Genomic DNA, 21853 nt, shown 5'->3' on the forward strand with positions numbered 1-21853 from the left:
TTCCTGTTTCTTTTGTGACTCTTGTTTCACCCTGTCCCCCAGTTGTCTCCAGAGCTGAGTCTTTAGCACCCAGTTTTTCTCACCTTACATAGGTGTGAGAAAAGCTGTGGGAGAGCTGCAAGCAGCACTCAAGTACAAAGTTTACAAGTTTGTTAATGGAAAATGTTAATGGAAGCTCAAAATTTTAAACTACGCCAATTTAAAATTACATGTGACATGGGAGATCACTGGCCAGATGCCACATATGATATGCAACACTGAATGTGATCAATTTTTTTCCCATCCTAGTCATCTCACATTCTGTCTAATCACATGAATTTTCACAATCATTTATTTATTTATTTCTATTTAATGAGCATTTGGCTCCCATTTGCATCAAACAATGCACATAATATGCTTTTCTCGTGCTGTGCTTTGATTAAAGGAACCTTCTCTTTTTTTAAAAAAAGGGCATGAATGGGAAGAAGATTCTGCAGGTGGCACAGGCCCTTCTGATGAGCCACACCCCTTTCCCCTCTCTGCTTAGCCACGTTCTATTGTCAGCAAGGCTGCCACAATCTCTCAGCCTCCATCTACAGAATGATAACAGTCACGCCACACCTGGCAAGAGTTATTATAAAGATGAATGAGCTAAATTGTTGCATACAGCATTATCAGAGTGAAATGATTCAAAACTTGCCTTCTGCATCAAAGCACAATGTATTGATAAAACTTTTGTGACCATCAAACTCTTGTAGAAGTTGCCCATAAATGTCCTTCACTTTTGCATTCCATACTCTAATCACAGAGTCGTAACATCCTGTCACTACAATATATTCAGCTACTGGATGGTACTTAGCAGTGTAGACAAAGGAAGGATGAGGGAAAACTCTCACGGCTGATGTAGCCTGGGCTTCAATTTTCCACATTCTAGAAGGAAACAATATTTAGGAAACTCTTAACTTAATGTCTTTTAGAAAATGCAGTATGTGATTTAATTACCAAGTCATATGCTAGCCAGATATCCAGAATGGATATCATTTCTTCACTGAATTATTACAAAGAATCCAAATTACATTCATTTGCTTTTTGTGCTGTCCTCTATCTTAAGAAGTAATTTGTGGTTTGTTTTGTTTTAACTTTAAACGCCTTAAGTATTTCCCCCCATGCAAATGCCATTTTGAAATGCCAGTTTATCCAGTATAACCTAGCAGAGTGTCACTGCTGTAACTGGTAAAGGCCCATACGGGCCAGTCGTGTCTGACTCTAGGGTTGTGCACTCATCTCACTTAAGAGGCCGGGAGCCAGCGCTGTCCGAAGACACTTCCGGGTCACGTGGCCAGCGTGACGAAGCTGCTCTGGCGAGCCAGCGCAGCACACGGAAACGCTGTTTACCTTCCCACTAGAAAGCGGTACCTATTTATCTACTTGCACTTAGGGGTGCTTTTGAACTGCTAGGTGGGCAGGAGCTGAGACCAAAAGACGGGAGCTCACCCCGCCGCGGGGATTCGAACCGCCAACCATACGATCGGCAAGTCCTAGGCACTGAGGTTTTACCCACAGCGCCACACGTGTCCCTACGCTGTAACTGGAGGTTTGCATTAAATAAAAATAAAATCCTCATCTCTTCTTTAGTGCAAGAGTGAAAGGGCAACAATAAAAAGTAAAAATTTATATTAAGTGAGGGTAAAGAGAACAGGGTACAGTCAAAAAGATGTCTGTGGAATATGGTTGAGTGGAGGGCTTTGCTTTATTTTCTCCTCAAGAGATTGCCTTTGCAGAAAAGTGATCCTATGAGGATGATATTTATTAAATAAACAGAACACCCTTACACATACTAAAGGTAGGGAGCAGTTGCAAAAACAACAACAACAACAACAAAAATCTTCCACTCTCCTTGCAGTGGAACTGCAGTGGTTCTGTCATGGAATTCTCCCACACCCTGTCTGTGAAAAAGAAGGGAAAGAGGCAGACATATAATATGTTAATTCACTTTATGTTACCATTGAAATAAGACGAACTCACTTATACTAACCTTGCTGTACCATCTGAGGATGCGGTAAGGAGATGCTGGTTATCTTTTGACCAGCAAAGATCATATACAATGTTCAGGTGTCCATAAAATTCCACCAGGTTTTGCCCAGAAGGAATCTCATATACTGATGAAAACACAAAAAGCTTTTTAAGGGGTTAGGAATAGGTAAAATTAAGAAATCACGAACATCAAGGAAGCATCCAAACGGAAACTATTTGGTTTCAAAAAGTACTTCACACAAACACAAGCACACTGTCCTAGGATGTTGTAATAGTCACCAGATTAGATGGCTTTAAAAGGAAATTAAATGAATGCAGAGAGAATAAGCTACCGGCAGCTACTGGACATGATAGTTATATCCGGCCTCTACCAGCATCTGATTTTCAGATTTTCAGAAGTGGCTGCCAGATGTATGTTAAGAGTCTAAATTTAAAATAAGCATGCAAGTATCTATTTCCATCTAGTGGTTGAATGAGAATTATGTATGTGTGGTAAACTTTTAAATAAAGCTTTTTAACAAAATGGCATTATAAAGCACTCCAATTCAAGAACAATAATACTATTTCAGTGTCCTTTTCTCCTGCTATGTAACTGCTCATCAATAGGGAAGGTTGGTGAGAAACCACAAATACTGCAAAAGTCATTACTGGCTACACTATCATTTGCTGTAAGCCACATTCATTTTCTACACATATTTCTATCTGCAAACTTTCTTCTATGTCACTTCTTTTGCTTGTAGCAGTTTTGCTGCTTTTTCCGAGCCCGTGCTCCCTTGCGTTCATCCTTCAAATACCTCAACATTTACTTCTTCCCAAAACCCTTCTGAAACCATCTCAGAGTACCTAATATCTATATGTTTCTCTCTCCCCCCTCCATATTTATATCCCGCCTTTTGTTTGTTGCCCAGAGCTCCTTTGGCAGTAGGGGCTAGATATAATCATAACCATCATTTCTTCAATCAAGGAGGCTTGACAAGTGGTTCAAACTTAACTGCTTGTTACACCAGTTGTTATTGTTGTTGCATTCATTTTTTATTATCATTATCATTAATTTGATTTCTTTCCCCACCCTTCACCATAAGGTCCAGGGCAGGTTATTTATTTTTATTTATTTATAAAATGTTTATTTATTTAGTCATTTTAAAATACAACATTTAAACAATACAATATTAAAGAATTTTTTAAAAAAATTAAATACAGTTTTAAATAAATTACAGCCACAAGAACAGGATGTATCATAAAATATATTTCTCATGTGTCAAAGGCCAGGGTAAAGAGGTGTGTCTTCAGCATCTGACACAGCTACATAATGAAGGTGCCAAATGCATCAGTGTGGGGAAGGAATTCCACAAGTTAGGGGCTGTCACAAAGAATGCCCTCTCCTAGGCTACCTCAGGACTGTGGAATTACCAAGTGAGCCCCCTCTGCCAGTCTTAAACTGAAAACCGCCTCCCTCCACTGTCCCACTGACCAATTTCTTCTGACTGCGAGAGGATGCAGCAAAAGTAACACTTGTGTCTTGGGGTAATCTTTTCAAAAACATGAAACTAGGAGACAAAAACACTGATTATTTTGAGGCTCTGTATTAAAAGTGAAACACGCCGTAAGGCTGCGACTTACAAATAATAGGATAAGCATCTCTTCCTGCACAACCTGCTGCTAAGGTTCGTCCGTCTTCGGAAAAGCGAATACAGAAACATCCCATATCTCCCGCTCGTAGGGAAAACAGATGCTTATTTGGTATACGGCAAACCTGCATTTCCAAAGCAAGCTGTTATTTCCACAGTGGTATTTTCATCATCAACTAATTGTAACTATTTCCAGGAAGGTATCAGTGATAGACTGTTACAGCAAACTTTTGATAAAAAAAACGCGCTGTTAACATAGGAAAAATGGAACGGTGGCAGATGTGTGTTCACCGGCATGGGAGAATGGGGTGTTGATCTGGGCCCTGAGCCAGTTACTTGCTTAACCCTGGTGGGATAGAGATGGAGTTGAGCAGCAATCAATGAGAAACTGCTGCAAGACCCCTGTTCTGGTTTAGAGAACATTCTGTATTAGAGCCCCAGGACTGCTTTTCCATCAAAATAAAAGGGGTCAATTTAAGTATGCTTCTTTTAAAAGCATGAATAAGGTAACAGACCGTTTTGCCATAAGAGAATCTATGCTTAAATGTAGGATCTCCATGACTATGTAAGATAGATCTTGCAATCAGCATGGCAAATTCTGAAAGCACACACTTTCTCTCTGCAGTGAGGGAAGCAGCGGAAAAAATGCATGTGCTTGAGGAACAAGCTTTTTCTCCCATTCAACCAGCTAAGTAGAATTCTGGTATGTAATTGTTAGCTTGGTTGTTTTGCTTTTTAAAGATATATACCCAATCAATTAAAAATAAACAATTAAAAGAAGAAGAATCCTGTGGACAAAAGTACTGCCTGAACAGGTCCAAAGAAATCTGGGGGACACTGGTAATAGTGTTAACACACTAATTTTCATGCTTTTTACTAAGCTGTTTTCTTAATTTGACTGTCTAAACTTCACTTCTAAATTCTAACGCACGCCTCTACTGCATCACTGCAAAACCTTCACAGTTGACATGGAAATTATTAGTGGTTGGGACTTTTCACATACACTGGGGCAGGGCGGGGGAATTAAACCATTTGTTTTGTGCTTACACCTGAAAACAAGAAAGTGCTGCTATACAATTATAGATTGCACCCTAGAAACACAATCTTTATGTACAAAGGTATGAAAACTCTTGCCTGTCCAGGAAATCGTGACCACTTATGTAGTTCTTCTTTTTTCACATGTGGTCCAGAACTATTTGCTTTTTTAGATACTTCACTTTGCAGGTCCAAGAATGAGGGAGAATGATATTCCTGCTGAACAGCCATCATAGACCGTAAAGAAGGATCTACCTACAAATAGATTAAAAGTGTAATAGGACAAATTTATTTTGGCAGATGTAAACTATTAGGGTGATAGCCAAGAAAAGCCATACCCCAATTACGTAGACCCATTGAAAGGGACTTCTGTTACTTAAGTCAATTGCTTTCAGTGGGTCTACTCTAAATATGACTAATGCTACATATCAATTCAAAAGAACTGCAGAATGGATCATAATTTAACATGGAAATGAACGAAGTCTGACCAATATTTCTGAAATCTTAAATCTTAAAAATTGTACATCTAAAAATAAAATAATTGTAACACAGATATATTTTAGGTTCCTTGATAGATCTCTATTATTGCAAGTCTATTCACTTCAGCAGATTTTCACCAGACTGAATGAAAGAAGCGGCTGAAAATGCTTCATGGATCTCTCTCCCTTCCCTTTAAATACAAATTTCAGCACCTGGCTGGCAGAAAAGTAGCCAAAGTTCCAGCGATGGCTGGACAGGAACAACCAGATGTGAAATGTTCAAGTATTTAAGGGAACATGCCAATTGTTTCCGTTCTACAGCTTGTTATAAAAGGCCAAAAACAAAAAAAAAACAACTTTTCTCAGATTCACGCCCACAGATATATCTCTGCTGAAGTTTAGTTGGTAGCAACTTAAACTTACATGTTCTGGAAGTTTAATGCCCTTTATAGTTACATACAGTGTTGAGGGGTAATGGTTTCTGGGACATTTTGCCCACCAATCATAAACTTCCACAATATTTAGTTGCGATCTGGACCTTGGAGGAGGGCAATATAGTTGGAGACGTAGTTTTCCTCCAACATTCAGAACTCCATTCGCACCCACAAGCTGAAAAGACAAAATTCTCGAAGTGAAAAAATGTGTGATTACTAGTTGTGGGTTACAATGATGTAGTTTTTACAAACTAAATGCTAGTAGAACTGTGGAGAAGTCAATTTTTGATGTTCTGTTGCTGCAAGAGGTACATCATGCTATGATAAAGGGCCTTCTCATTCCTGTTCATGGAATGATCTTCCCTCTGAAGCAGAGTTGACACCAACTTATTTACTTGGGATTTTGTGAAATATTAATCTAGTCAACCTTATATGGAAGGAGGGAAGTGCTTTGCATTTTGACAATTATTGTTTTATTTTAGTGTTTTATCTGTTCTTGTGGGTTCTTTTAATCGATAAACAATTAGCATTATTGTTTTATTTGTAAATATATAAACTGCCCCAGGATTGGTTATGATGCAGGCTGTAAATACAGAATAAACAAATTTTAAATAAAGAAAGCCGAAACCCTGTTTGCGATGTGACAATTTAAAACCACAACATTATAGTCTGGCAACCGCAGATAGTGGGCACAGGTTTCCTATGGGAGGATGTAGTACACACAGTTAGGTATCAGCAGATCATCTGATTATAACTTCATCTGTATGGATGAATTGACATTGAGAAGCCACTCAGAACAAAATTAGGGCTCATCTTTGGCGCAGGGGTACAGGCCTTTGTGCACTTGCTGGTGAACCTTGGTAACTGGATTCTTTGTTTTCAGTCAGCCTATGCTATGACCATCTCTACCATAAGATGCAGCAGAGATGCACACCGAGATTCTTAAATTCAGTTCTGAAAGGATACCACAATACACACAGGGGAAACATGGGGCTTTATGAAACGCAATAGCACTAAACTCCACCTTCATACAAAACACCTTCATGGGATTTTTTTTGGTACCTCATCTAAATTTTGTACATTTATTGGACAAATGTGCTTGCAGTTCATCTATTACCACAACCAAGATTGAAATATAGTTTCACCACTGAACACAGAAGGTTATGTTCACTTCTGCTTAGATTTTATTTGGATACTTTAGGGGGAAAGTTCCCATTTTAAAAAATAAATAAAATACCTTTAGAAATGCCCAAGAGATTTTCCGAAAGCCACTTTCCTTAGCTTGTACATCAAAATTGGTCCTTACATCATTCATGCTCAGAAAATCAAGTATCTGACCAAATTGGGAAAAAAGTTTTATTTAGTTAAAATCAATCAACAATTTGATAAGGAATATTTTTAGTCTAAGTTATTTTCTTTTGGCTCTGAATGCTATTTGCAGGGACAGAGTGGGGCCTATGAAAGAACCTCCATGCCACCCCCACACAGTGAGCTCTGCTTTTGTGTGTGTGTATGCGCAGAATGGGAGAATTCCAGAGTTCTCCTGCATTTGGCACATCTCAGCTCTCAAAACGTGGCAGCTCACTTAGAATAAACAAGTAGAAACCCCTCAAATATGGTGGATACGGGTTTTCTTAGCAGGAAAACATGTAGAGCTGGCATGTTCAGGAAGATGATGATGATGATGATGATTATTATTATTATTTTGCATTTGTTAGATTTAAATACCCCCCCTTCATCTGTAGATAGCAAAGTAGTTCACAGCATAAAAATACAAGCTAAAAAAGCACAAAATACATAATAAAAACAAAAACAAAATGATTTAGGATATTCATTAAGGATCAATGAAAAATCTCAAATAATGCATTTGGCAGCTTCTTTGTTACATACTTTGTCTCCTTCCCCAGCTCCCAGGCATCCCCTACAAAGCTGTTAGGAGGCCTAAGAAGAAATTTTGAGAGAACCTTGCACCTGCTATTGTCAGCTGGGTTATGTACAGGAGCAATGACTTCTGCTTAGGAACACAGAAACCGCCTTAGCAGTTCAGTATTGTCTACACTGACTGGCAGCAGCTCTTCAGAGTTGGAGGCAGGGAGTCTTTCCCAACCGTATCTGGAGACACCAGGGATTGAATTGGGACCTGCTGCATGCAAAGCTGATGCTCTAGTACCGAGTCATGATCCTGTGCTCCTCCTCCCTGGCCGAAACAACAGAAATTGGCTCTACAGTATTGGAGGAACCCCCAAGAGAGATTTTGGGATGCATGGTGAAAGAGAAATTCTGTTGTGCAAGTGGGAGTCCTTACGTGAATGGGCACAATCCATAATTCCTATGCCATCTGCCTTTCAAATAATCTATGAATTAAAATATTAAAAGATACTTGCCAAAATTAAGGGTAACATGATGAAATGGAAATTCATTCTGTACCTCAAAAAACAGGATTATTCTTGGACTGTCTTCAGTATCTTGAAGGAAATAGTTAAAGCGTTCATTGAAAATGATTAGCTCCTCCCATTCTGGAAGTGTTGACTTAAACTGCTTAAAATCATACGGCTGAGTCATAATGGGAAGAATATGTCCCACTTTTTCTTGTTCATAAAAAGATGAAACAGATCGGCTGCTGTATAAAAACAATAAACTCTGTTCAGTCTAACTGTCCTAGCCTTTTGCTTAAAAGGGAAGTATGGGGAATGTAACAGTCTAGCATTCATGCTACCAGGGTGTGTATGTGAAATGTTCAACAGCCACGTGTCAGCTGGCTTTAAACTTATTCCAACGCAGACTATTCTAGGCACAATATCCACAGCCCTGTGAAGTGCAAGGACAGCTTCAATAACTTTGGCTCAAAGCAAATGTAGTCTAACATCAATGAAAGGCACAGTTAAAGGAAATAATCCAAAGGGTTGTAAATTCATGTCTATATTCTTACCCAAAAAACGTACTTTTTGTGCTTTGTGCTTAACCATTTTAACCCAGTCTTTTTGCTGGTTAAAACCTGATGTTTACTTGACATGCTATGCTTGGAGTGTGCTCCCTATGACACTTAAGAGATTTCGCATATGAGAGGCATAGCTTAATCCTATGCATATTTCTTTGAAAGTTAAGTTCCACTTAGTTTAAGGGGACTGTCAAGGAAATCCTGCATAGGACTGCAGCTTTAAATCTTATTTGAGTACGGAGTTGAGTAATGCTTTCTTTCCTGTCATCTTTCTGGCCTTTACATGTATTAGAAGCTACTCTGGGGTTTGATGCAACCCTTATTCCATGTTGGCCTCTCATTCAGTACACCTTCTGGCATTATCTGATGAACACTCTGCCCTGCCCTCTATAGATGGGCAACATTACATAAGCAGAAAAGTCTCTTGAGGATGAACTTTGAAAAGTAACTGAATTTCAGTTTTTTTGGTAGTCTTTCATTTCTCCTGCAACTGACTGCATATATTTCCAGAGTGCTCAACTGCAACTCAAGACAATAAGCGCACATATCTATGAAAACAAACTAAAATCCTGAACATGCAAGTTAAGCAGGAAAGAGATTCCAGGGACACCAATACTCAACTGAGAAGTCTTTACAGTAAATCACATTTGATGTGGGAAAATTGGAGAGATAAGATAAGAGAAAGGAAACTTTAAAAGTGAATGACATCACCTATTTTCTTTCTTGGCGTATAGACCAGTTTTCTGATCAATCACATGAACCTTAACCATAGGATGCGATACCATGAGATCAGTTTTAAGTCGATCTGTTCTATGGATGTAAACCCCTAAAACCAGGCTATCATCATAAACAGGTTTTGATTCCGGTGACACACTTCCATCAGTCACATGTGATGTATTTTCATCAGCATTCGGGGTATTTTCTTCTAGTACTAGGAGCAGAAGGAAGATTGTCTCAAGTGAGAATTAAATATTATCAAAATTAAATTGAAAACACCTACTGTAGTTACCAAGCCCCGCTAGTTCTACAATGCATTATGAAAAACCAGTTAGTATATTCGACAGCATGTTTGCTTATATCTAGGCATGTGTCATTGGACAAAAACTGGTTAGGTGAATAGAAATTCTGGCTATTAGTATGTGCAACATTACTCTTTATGTGTGATCTATTAACATGAACAGCAGTTTCACACACACACACACACACACACACACACACACACAAAGCAGATGCAGCTGAAACTTTCCAATTACATGTTCCAACGTGTTCCAAGTGGTCAAACGAATAGACCACTTCCAAAAATTGTTATTCATACATAGCAGGACTGTTCTTGAACAAATAAATGAGTCCTTATTTCAATATTTATTTGAAATAAATGTGAGGTAAGGGCAACTCATTCATCTTCTATGCTCACAGTACAATTTTCACTCTAATTGGACTGCACAAGGCTTATAGTCAGCAGATAATCAGCCATCATGAGCACAAACTAGTATTTTACATGCTACCACTCAACCTAGGTTTGGAAAGTTCACTTGTGCAAAATCACAGTGGGTCACATGTGACAAACTTCAGACAACTTTTTTGCGACAAGGATGGTGCAGTCAAGGTCACTAACAGCACACAATAAAAAGGTAAAGGTACCCCTGCCCGTACAGGCCAGTCGTGTCCGACTCTAGGGTTGTGCGCCCATCTCACTTAAGAGGCCGGGGGCCAGCGCTGTCCGGAGACACTTCCGGGTCATGTGGCCAGCGTGACGAAGCTGCTGTGGCGAGCCGGCACCAGCACAGCACATGGAAACGCCGTTTACCTTCCCGCTATAAAGCGGTACCTATTTATCTACTTGCACTTAAGAGTGCTTTCGAACTGCTAGGTGGGCAGGAGCTGGGACCGAACGATGGGAGCTCACCCCGCCGCGGGGATTCGAACCGCCGACCATGCGATCGGCAAGCCCTAGGCACTGAGGTTTTACCCACAGCGCCACCTGCGTCCCAGAACAGCACACAATGCAGCCACATAAATGAGCTCTGTAGTCATATGCACATTTGTGGAGGTTCAAATTGTAGCCACACAAACCTTTTTTGGGTTTTCTTTTCGGTTTCTTTCCTTTAGATTTTTGTTTTTCAATATCCTCCTCCAGTTCCTGTTCCTTTGTTAGCACATCATCCTCTTTAGATTCTGACATGAGCGGTTTTCCCAATGATCTCTTTTTGCGGGTATTTTCTTCCTCTGGGTCATTCTGTAGTTCAGAGAGGGACATTGCACTGCAATGAAGTAAGTCTCGCTGTTAAACAAGGGAATGTATACATACACCCAGCCCTGCCCAAACCTGCCAAAATAATGATTGCTGTCTGCCAGAGGGATGCAAGTAAGGAACACTCCAACCATCAGCCAAAGTGGCTAGTTGAGGTCAGCCATGCCGGGGGGTGGGGTCCACCGGCTCATGAGCCTTAATTATGCCTGACATGGGTCCCACAAAGCCATTTCACCAAAGTCATGGCCATCTGCCTCGCACCAGATGTCAGATCAAGTGTGAAGCAGGCAGAATGTGCTCCTGATTTTTCATTGGCAAAGAAGGCTTGCTTTCACCAATGATCAGTTGACTGATAGTGAGAACAAACCAGCTGGTATTGGCTGCACTACTGATTTCCCCATGGTGAGCTCTATAGCACAGTTGACACCATAGAAAGTCAGCACCTTTCTGCTGGGATTAGCTGTGGCACAGTGATTGCCACAGGGAACTCAAACAGTGACCTGAAGCTCCACTTTCCCCATTGGGAATTTGATACTTCCAGCAGAAGGCAGCTTGATGTTGGTGCACCTATGAGCTCAAGGGGAAGGGGGTGGGGCAGCAACTTCAGGCTCACTGGCATCACCGCCAACCAGCAGAAAGCAGACCCATCAGCTGACCAGCAGTAACTTAAAACTTGCTGGGATCAGCTTGGATTTTCCTTTGTAGCACGGCCCACTGACTGGATCCAGCTCCCTTCCCCTGGCTTTGATGGAGGAAAAGGAGGCCATGTAAACTTAAGGCAGGGTCAATGTATTGCAAATGCATTGCTACCATCCCTAGACTTAGCTGCCCCCCTGAAGTGAGATCTTGAGATGAGCAAGGAAAGTGATACAAATGAATCATCTCTTCCCACCAAGCTGGGTTCGTGCAAAGAGTAGTTCCAGAATAGAGGCTGTCAACAAGCTGAGAAGAGATGATGTGGTTGGTGGGAACCATTCACCCAGTCACCAAGGCAACAGACAACAGGGGTACAGCCCCACTCAACCCAGATGATAATATTTCTTTTGCCAAGCAACACAAAGGGGAAAGGGGAGGGCCCTAGCTCAGAGGGAGAGCATCTTCTGTGCATGCAGAAGGATCCAAATTCAGCCTCCAGCATCTCCAGGTTTGGTTGGGAGATACTTTTGTCAAAAAGCCAAAAAAGCCATTACCAGTCATCAGAGATAATACTGAAATCCATGGATCAACAGCCTGACTTGGTATAAGGCAGTTTCTTAGGATTCTATTCTCTCCTCTCTAAAGATAGGAAACAGATAGTGTGTGTCTAGGAGGAAGCCATTAAGAGAGAAAGGCAATGAAGCCAATAAAGATTCTCCCCAAGTTTGGTCTGGTGCCTGGAAGCTGAGCTGGGAAATAGAAATGAAGCCAAATGCGATTTTGCCCACCTTCCTCTACCTTGCACTCCTTCCTGAGTCCCGCCTTCACCTCCCACAGGAGCAACAACTCACGGCTTCCCAGCAACTCAGAAAGTAACTTTGCGAGGAGGGAGAAGAACTGGTATACCGTACATGCTTTTTCAGATCAGTTAACACCATGACATTTTCTCCTGTAAAATGGTATGTCCAGGTTGGGGAGGGGGGAAGAGCCATACAACTCTTTCCATTTCAACAACAGCAATGAAAATCAAACAGTTGTTAAAGATTTAAATCCACACCAATTTGCTTTTCGCCACTATACCTTGTTTGAGCTTCAGATACAACAGATACTTCTTTTTTCTTTTTCTTCTTTTTGCTCACTTCATTATTCAGTGCCATTTCCTGGCTTTGAACACTGGGGGTGAATTCAGACATCTGTTCTTTAAGTTTCTTTTTTATTTTCTTCTTAATTGCATTTGCTTCTTCCTCAGCCACTTGCTGCTCATAGGCTTGAATTAGCTGCTCTTCCTCATCTAATTCAGATCTCCCTCTCATTCCATTCAAGGCACTTTTTATGTGGCCGTCCCCCTTTTGATGAAATGCATCTGCCTCTAACACACTTTTTGTTTTTTTCTTTGAAAAAACATGAATCTGTTTTTCAAAACTGTCCAACTTAGTTTCACGTAGGTTTTCTTCCTCATTAAGTTGTTCGTGTAACACTGTCTTTTTCTTCTTCTTATTAGACGTTGTTTGCACGCTTTCCTCTCCACTAACAACATTATTATTTATTTTTTCTGCAACTGAGGCTTTGTGTCTGAGCTTGCTTTTTGTAATCCGTGGACTCCTTTCCTCTGGGTTATAAGTATCATTTATAATTACCTCAGCATTTTCACTTTCTTGGGTAATGCCAAGATGATTTTTAAATGTTTCAAGCTACAATCAAGACAAAAACACTGAAAAGTCAGTCACCTCTTATATAATTATAAGCATATGTATTATAATATTAATATTAATATTTTGGTACATTATTAGTTGTACTGCATGCACTGAAGTTTTAAATGAGTCTTAATTGTTTTATGTTGCAATCAACAGATGGAATTCATATGAAACATGAAAAGATTCTAGATTTGACCAAGCTTTTAATATATTCTTCAAAGCTTATTTTAAGAAAAAATCCCTCAAATGTATTCAAGAGTATTTGGAAAATTGACCTACCACTATGGCGTTATACGTTGTTAAAATAAACGTTACTGAGAGGAGGAGGGTGTACAGATCTAGTGTAACTGAAATAATATTTAACAAAATGCCCTCATGATAAAAATAATTGTAACCAAAATCTTTTAAAAATTCTGCCTAACAAACCATTTAAAGAGATATTTCCAAATTGTAATTTGGCCATTAAATTAGTATAATTGTATGTGTAGTAACTCACTGCTGTTTCCTGAACCAAATTTACAGAGTGTGGATGAGACACACAGAACTTAGATACCTGCATAAAGTACTAGTACCCTTTTTTTCTCAATATAAGCATCAATAAAACAACATATATTAAAATGATAATTAAAGTGCTTTTCTTTTCACATTCACAGAACCTCCTTCATGTATGGAAAAGGACAAATTAGTATAGTGAGCCACTTCCACTACCAACAGCGTAATAGTAAAAGAAACAGCCATCATTAATCTGAAGGCCGTGCTTTTCTAAATCATGAGATTGAAGTGCTGGTATTTGTAACCCCAAGGCTACAACAATTTCTGCTTTCCGAAAGAAATTAACTGCAAAGAACAGTCCACTTTTCTTCATACTTCTTAAGGAATTGAGCGAGAGACACTAAGTTTTGCTCTTTTTAAACCTTTTTGCCAAGACAGGCAAACAAAGTTTCATAGAGTAGCCAACTCACCACAATGTTCTCTGGCGTGCCTAATGCTTTCTTCTTCAATTTCTTTTTATCTGCTAGGTCAGCATGGCTCTTGAATATTTCTTCAAAACGAACCTTGGTTTTTGCCTTGGCTTCACTCTCCACTGAAAAGGTCAAATGGCAGTTTCATCACTTTCATTAGCTTATTAGCTCAAAATGGCTGTCACAGCCCAGTTATCATCTTCCATTCATACTAAAGGTGAACCCAAGGTCCCTGCAGATGTTCTTCCTTCCCCTGCTGAAATTAGGTCTGAAAAAGGCTTTCTTAGAACCACAGAGGTTTCATCACAATCCACAATCCATTTATTTATTAATAAATAAATAATTCTATCGTCATCAATAGAAAAGCTTGCAGTGTGTGCTTGGTTGCTGTGTGCGGTGCTGACAATATTGTTTCCTGTTGGAAACAGGCCCCAAAAAGTTGGTGATCCCAGATAATATGAGGCCATGACTCCTGCTAGCCATAGAAAACAAGAACAAATACCCTGTTTCCACTCTGCCAAACCTCATTGTAAAAAGCCTAAGTGCTGATTGGCAGGGTGGATCTGCAATTCCATTTCTGCTAAGAGTTAAAGAAGCAGACACTGTGGTGATAATACTGCCGATTCTTTCCTTGCGAACTAGCTACTGCATCACAATGCAGACATGAACGCATATCAACATGCACTACTATTTGCTGTCAGGGTCTTTGGGCGTACAGTTATCATCTCTGGAACAGGACCCAGGTCTGCAATGCTGTAAATACTAATCAGTAATAAGAACCCTTCTTTACACAGATAAAATTTAACAGTAAATGGTTCATACAACGCAAAAGGTAAAAATACTATAGCACGTATACTACATACCTGCTGGCATTTTCATGACCCTCAAAGGCAACTCAACACATTTCACTTTTCTTCATTCTGCAAAGAAAACCAGAATATGTTATAGGACAGTAACACTGAGAAAGACAACTATCAGTGAACAATCTAACACAAACTATCAGACACAACATGAAAAGGTGTTGCAGGCTTATTAACTTTGGGTAATATGCAATGGTGACTATCATCTTATGGGAAAAGGGGAGACTTAATCGCCCTCCCGACATCATTTTACTACACCTTCTAAATCTACTCCAAAGGGCCATTTCTGGAAGAGATTTAAGGGGAGCACAGGGTGCTGAAGGGTGGGGAGACAGGAGAACGGCTGAAAACTGCCTGCCTCCCTGTTCAGCTAACAAATTCTCTTCCATCAGTGGACACTCATACTTGAACATCACCCCTTGTTCATAATGTTTGAACTATCAGCCATCCAATATTTTTATTGTATTTTATCACTTTACATTAAGGATGAAGGAAGTACTTAATTTTATCAACTGTTTAATGAATTCTTCAACAGACTCAAGTTTGAAAGGGACATGAGTCTCTTCAACTACAGACCCCCATGCTACTTGCCAAAGACTTCTAAAACATGAGAATTGCAAAAGCTCCATCAGGAGGAAGAGTGGGAGATAAAATTTAAAAATAAAATAAAAGAAGTTTGGTATTACAGCATGGGTTGACAGGAATATCTTGTTGAAAATCCTAATCTCCCTCCATGGACAATAGCCCTAGCTCACCTAAGTTAGCTCTCTGGATCCTAAATTGTGTAAAATTTTCTTCTTTTAATTAAACAACTCACTGTTTAAAGCTTGATTTACAAGACAGTCCTATAGTCCAAAGCAGAGTTCATTGTGCTTTACTCTCAGGAAATGGGTATAGAGTTGTAGACTTATTCTATGTAAACTAAATATCTAAAAGCAGATCCCATGGAAGCAAAAATGTGTTTTAAGGTTTATTCTCTGTGAATTGGTCCATAAGAAGGCCCACAGAAATCACCATCAAGAAAAAAATATATAGGGCTGGAGGGAAGCCAGTAAGACAGATATAAATCAAAAGAAAAAACCAGTAAGCAAAATTCTCTGACCTAATGCAGCAGCAACTGGTTAAACCTAATCAACCAGGCCCCCTTAATGACTTCTAAAATAATGTCTTAACTAATCAGCCAGCAACATTTTGATGCACTAACAGATACATCAGTGCAGTGCACCACACTAAGTCTGAATTAAAGTGCAGAATAATATAATGAATAGTGTTACAAAACTTCAGTGATGCCATATACACACTACTGCAAATGTTTAAGATTGTAGTGGCAGGTAGAGCGCCTATGCTAGTTTCAGTGCCTTCGGTGATTGCCCAAAATTCTTATTTGCTTCAAATACATTTCTAGGTCATTGTGCCTGGGGTTATGCACACTTTGCCTCAGATTAATTAACTGGCATAATAAGTACAAGAAGACAGGGAGAGGAAAGCTAGACATGAATTCTCTGAATTCGATTTCATGTTTGGTTTTCCAATGGTTCTAGCCCCATCTGCTGAAGATTTGGTGCAATAATTTATAGTTTATATAAATGAGTTCACTGCATCTGACAAATGTTGAACATGGCATCTCACTATAACCAGCTGATCTTCAAGCACCAAAAAACCCAGCCTGCATACAAATTCTACATGCTCACATGTAGGGTGGGAGAGCTCTCAACAGAAAGAAAACACTACACCTGTAGCTTAGCCACCAGGAATGCTCCCTTGCTGTAGCTTAACCATTTGCTCTACAGAAGTGCTTGCTGTGATGTAATCCTATACTATGCCCATCCTAAAATCCTGCCTGTGCAACCAAATAATTATGACTTAGCACCATTTATCATGTAATTTGGTTAATGCATTGGCCAAAAAGGGCTTCAGAAACATGGGCAGTCGTTTACACTTCTGCTTGCTTCACTCCTCCTGGCTACTCTCGCTGCGCATTTATGTGCTATGTAGTGTTTGAAGTCAGTATACATGTCATGGCCACTGCACAGAAGCTGCTTTGTGCAAGTCCTCATGGTAGCTGTTATCAGTGGTAGGTTGTTCAGATGAAGCAGTCTATCATGTGATTACAGTTGTTACTTTCACAGCAGTGAAAATGATTGTTCCTGTGTGCTATTTGGGTGTGGGGAGTCTGCATAGGTGTGAAAACCCAACTCAGATGTCTCCTGAGCTCATTCACTTCAAACAGCTATGCCTTAGAGCAGTGAACCACTCCACATGAATAGCTTTTTGTGTAAAAAGATGTGAAAGAATGAAAGAATAACTCTAGTGCACTAGCAACATTCACGAGGGACAGATGGGACTTAACTGCTGACTGGCACAGGCCAGCCTGTGACATTACACCTGCCGCATGGAAGCTGCATTTAATTCTGTGGAGACAGGCCAGTGCAACTGTCAGAGTTGACTATGACACCAGTGCAGTGCCACAAACTAACTCAGGCTACATTAAAACCCAGCTTAATAAAATAGCCCACCACTTGCAATGTTAACCGTTGTCCTTCCCGGCTCATTGAATCCAGCAGGGAGGACCGACAAGCTGGGTCCAAAGTTTTAAACACCTCTTTGGCACGGAGGGGTAGTCTCGGCCACCTTAAATGAAACAGCTGTTAGGATCATTCCTGAAGAATGCTTCCTTCAACTCTGTGAAGAAATCTTGCTTATTTGAATTCAGTTTTAATGTGGATTGGATTCTGTCATTTGTATGGTAATGTGCATTGTAATGTTTAATGTGGGGAGTCCTGTCTGGTCAGGTGGAAGTTGGTTCAACTGTCACTGGGGGACTTCAACTGACAGCTCAGGAGCGGTTAGAGAGAGAATTCTCAATATGCAAAAGAAGCAGTGTTTTGGTTGGTGGCTGCAGGGCTAGAATTTTCCGTTAGACCATGTGATTGGCTGGGGCTGGACTGGAGGGCCAGAAGAAGTGTATATATGGCTGGGTGCTAGTCAGCTAGAAGTCAGTCTGTGCTGGTCAGTGAAGGAGTTCATGGTGTTTGTGGTGCACTGCCCAAAGAGAGCAGAGGAAGAGGCTTGAGAAAGAATACCTACAAGAAAGGCAAAGTGTCTTGGTGCCAAAAGACTTGTTGGCGTATCTGAATCACTTGGGTCAGGCATAAGAGATGAGGAGAGAACAGCGTGGAGCAAGAAGTAGTGAGAGGCAGTTGCACTGCCAGGCTCTGAGATCTGGTAAGGTAAAGGTAAAGGGACCCCTGACCGTTAGGTCCAGTCATGGCCGACTCTGGGGTTGCGGCGCTCATCTCGCTTTATTGGCTGAGGGAGCCGGCGTACAGCTTCTGGGTCATATGGCCAGCATGACTAAGCTGCTTCTGACGAACTAGAGCAGCGCACAGAAACGCCGTTTACCTTCCCGCCAGAGCGGTACCTATTTATCTACTTGCACTTTGATGTGCTTTCGAACTGCTAGGTTGGCAGCAGGAGGGACCGAGCAATGGGAGCTCACCCTGTCGTGGGGATTCGAACCACCGACCTTCTGCTTGGCAAGTCCTAGGCTCTGTGGTTTAACCCATAGCGCCACCCGCATCCCTCTGAGATCTGGTAGGCTTCAGCAAAAGTCCTCACTTATAGTGTTGGTAAGGCTTAACTGTGGTGGAGTAAATACAAAGGCAATTGGGCAAAAAGTTTTAATAAGGTTCTCCAAGCTGTCTTGCTTTAGTAACAGAGTATATAACAAGCTACAGTTAATTAACAAGGAAAGTGTATGTCAATTTAAAGAGACAGTACTATGTTAAAGTAACCACATAAGCTTGTACGCTACATAATCTTGTAATAAACAAACAATATATTTCCTAAATATAGTACATATATCTGTCTGGCTTTATATCACAGTTAAGGGTGAAAAGGGTCCAAGTTATATTAAATGGTGGGAGCGGAACAGATTTAGGAAAACCATTGAAGTTGGATTTTGTTAATAAAATAAGTAAGGAAATATCCTGCACAACCATATGTCAGGAGTGCTCTGATGGTGTTTCCTGCTTGGCAGGGGGTTGGACTCGATGGCCCTTGTGGTCTCTTCCAACTCTATGATTCTATGATTCTTGCCACAGATTCAAAGGATCCTCACTGGACCCAACCAGCCAGTTGCAAAGATCCTTTTCTTTGGCAAGTTGTTCAGAGGTCACCTGCATATATGGAGTTGGGTGTCATTGATCTGATGATGACACCCAGGTCTAGTCAGAAAAAGTGTGAACTAGTGTTTGGGAACAGCAGTGGACAAGAACATGGTCCATAAACTTGTCTAACAAGTGTGATGGTGTTCGGCAACTATGAAAGGGAATGTATACTCCTTAAAAGGATTAGATGTGCATTCTGGGAGTGCTACTAGATTCACCTTTACCTCTTAAGGGTCAGAAAGCCTTAGTAGCACAAAGAGCCTTCTATGGGCAGAGGCTGATATACCAACTATAACTCTCCTAGAAAGAGATGGCCTGGCCACAGTTATCTATGTTCTGTTAACCTCACCACTGGACTATTACAAGATGTTTTACCTGGGGCTGCTTCAGGTTGGAAATTGCAGCTATTCTAGAAAACTTTTAGGTTTGAAACTGTAGCCTTTCTAGAAGACTTTAAGCCCAACCACTGCCAACTCTGCCTTGGCCCACTGCCAATATAAGGCATCCAAAAGATTATTTCAGAGGAATGTGGCCCTCAGTATAAGGTTCCACCCCCTGCCATAAAGGAAGGAGGGGAATCCATATAAAGCTGCCCTTAGAAATCAAGAGTTAGAATTTATGTCTTGCATCTTGATGTAAAACTGCCAACGTTTCCTAACAAAAACTAATTAGTATATATGTCATCAGGATCAACACAATATATAAGCAATGATCTAAACATTGCATATCTACATTGTTTGTATTCAAAACCAATGATGTGCAAGTAAAAATTGTTATGGAAAATTTTCCATTTGAAACAAAACATTTTTATTTAACAATTTTTTATTTAACAAATCAGTGACATAAAGAATGTGTATACAAAGAATGGAAGCTCAATTAGCTTCAAAGTTGATCTTAACTTTTTTTCAGGCATCTTTGGGCATGATAAAATCATGTTCTTAACAGTTTGCAATATCTTCACTTTGTTCTTCAAATTAAAACAATATAATGAAAATGTATGCTTGTGAGTTATACTGTCTTAACAGTAAAAAAAAGTATAAAATATAAATAAGTATTCCAATGAAAATAATTTCTAAATAAAGTTTTGATTGTTTTTCAATATAATATAATATAATATAATATAATATACCAGTAATATAATCCACATTCAGAATACTTTTTAAATTTTTCCTCTAATTAAATATTTAATTTAATGTTCAAATACTTCTAGGTGTTAAAAATTTTATTTTAGATTTACACATGACCTTTTTTTTACTTAAAAAGGTATCATGGTTAATACAATTAGTCCTTTCCATCACAAAGATATCATGCAGCGTTAAGCCATCATCTTCCTGAATACCATGTGCAGACTGTTATTGTTGTCTTTTGCCTTAAGGCATTTTAACAATTATATGGTTACCTACAGTATGCATTACTCTTCCCTACATTTTAAATTAATGTCAACAAAAGCAATTAAGGATGGAATACTATATTGCACTTACCTCTGAACTGAACTGGACTTATTTCTGAATAAAGGATAGGATTACACAGTGTGCTTTATATGTATTAGCAATGCAGTTGGATTAAGCAACAAACAAGACAAACGTCAATGGAGAGGGAAAGAGTGTAAATATAGTCCTTTAAGCAACCTGAATAAGATAAGGATGTTCACTAATTGTAATCCCATCTCTAAATAGAAATGATTTCATCATTCAACTCAAATAGGCAGAAGAAAGTGAGGTTTCCAGTGCAGGAATTTGCCTAATCCAGATTGTATTATAAAAACACAAATAAAAATGACATACATATTTCCCCTAATAGTGGAAAAGCTGCATTTAGAATAATTTGTCATTCCACATAATGTATACAGTATAGTAAAGAAGGAATGGATGCACATATGCCCATCTTTTATAGATTTTCATTTTGATATATTTTCTGATATCTAGATAACATTGAAATATGTTATAGTTCTTCTTGTCTGATTCCATGCACTGTCATTTGCATCTTTAACAAGACACAGAGAAGCATCATATTTCATGTGATTCTTAAGTAATTATACTTAAATATACTTGAAATATATTGTATCCTTATTTGTAATTATTCTCAATTATCTCACTATTCCCTTTAGTCTAACTAGACATGAAGCAGATTAGAACTGGCTAATTTCAAAGGCCACAGCTCCCCCCATCAAATGAGTTTCAGAACTAAGCAAGGATTTAAAGCTGATCTTCCTTGCTACATCCAACCCCAACAGTCAACTACGTAGCACATCGTGGAATCATTATTGTCACTGGTGCGGTTTGGGATTGCCAGTAGACTATGGACATGAAGAAGTCAGTTCACAGCCATAGAGAGATAATGACACTCATTATTTCCCACACTCTTCGATGGAAGTTACCCTTCCGCATAGGATTGCTATTAAGGAGATTCCTAGGCATCTGTTAAAGCTCTTTTTTTGCGTAGGATCAAGCCCTACTGGATCCCAAAGGGACTTGCAGTACTTCCGAGTAAATATGCGCAGCCTGGGGACCACCCACGAGAAGAGGTGATCCTAAAGCCTGGATAGCTCAGTTGGTTAGACCATGGTGCTGATAACACCAAGGTTGCCGGTTCGATTCCTGTATGGACCAGCTGCATATTCCTGCATTGCAGGGGGTTGGACTAGATGATCCTTAGGGTCCCTTCCAACTCTACAGTTCTGTGATTCTGTAAAGTGGGAAGCACTACGGATTCAAACACTAAAGAAAAAAGGAGCTTCATGGGGCATCGTCGCTT

The 21853-nt window shown here is 39.8% G+C and overlaps 1 protein-coding gene and 1 long non-coding RNA gene across 7 annotated transcripts in view; one reads left to right on the plus strand and one right to left on the minus strand.

Annotated features, from left to right (window-relative positions):
• Window positions 1–4754, plus strand: part of LOC309338281 — a 74514-nt gene extending 69760 nt beyond the window's left edge. The window contains exon 3 of the long non-coding RNA XR_014154829.1: window positions 4267–4754. This is a non-coding gene — a long non-coding RNA (uncharacterized lncRNA). The remainder of the gene's footprint in view (window positions 1–4266) is intronic.
• The window catches only part of AHI1 (Abelson helper integration site 1), a 64186-nt gene that overhangs the window by 41232 nt on the left and 1101 nt on the right, over window positions 1–21853 (minus strand). For 2 of the 6 annotated variants that reach the window (XR_014154814.1, XM_081855254.1), the window contains exons 2-13: window positions 14934–14990; window positions 14071–14192; window positions 12495–13105; window positions 10601–10788; window positions 9239–9458; window positions 8017–8209; window positions 6827–6922; window positions 5579–5764; window positions 4776–4931; window positions 3634–3766; window positions 2015–2138; window positions 680–909 (exon numbers count right to left, since the gene is read on the minus strand). Coding sequence is in view for 5 of the 6 variants with exons in the window: in XM_081855254.1 (XP_081711380.1) it covers window positions 680–909; window positions 2015–2138; window positions 3634–3766; window positions 4776–4931; window positions 5579–5764; window positions 6827–6922; window positions 8017–8209; window positions 9239–9458; window positions 10601–10788; window positions 12495–13105; window positions 14071–14192; window positions 14934–14949 (2275 nt within the window). In the remaining variant the exon portion in view is untranslated. Of the gene's footprint in view, window positions 1–679; window positions 910–2014; window positions 2139–3633; window positions 3767–4775; window positions 4932–5578; window positions 5765–6826; window positions 6923–8016; window positions 8210–9238; window positions 9459–10600; window positions 10789–12494; window positions 13106–14070; window positions 14193–14933; window positions 14991–17446; window positions 17535–21574; window positions 21607–21853 lie in introns of those variants that run through there. The other 4 variants (XM_081855257.1, XM_081855255.1, XM_081855256.1 and 1 more) reach the window with 4 other exon arrangements.

This window comes from Podarcis erhardii, assembly GCF_964252035.2.
Source record: "Podarcis erhardii genome assembly, chromosome: 3".
Classification (NCBI taxonomy): domain Eukaryota; kingdom Metazoa; phylum Chordata; class Lepidosauria; order Squamata; family Lacertidae; genus Podarcis; species Podarcis erhardii.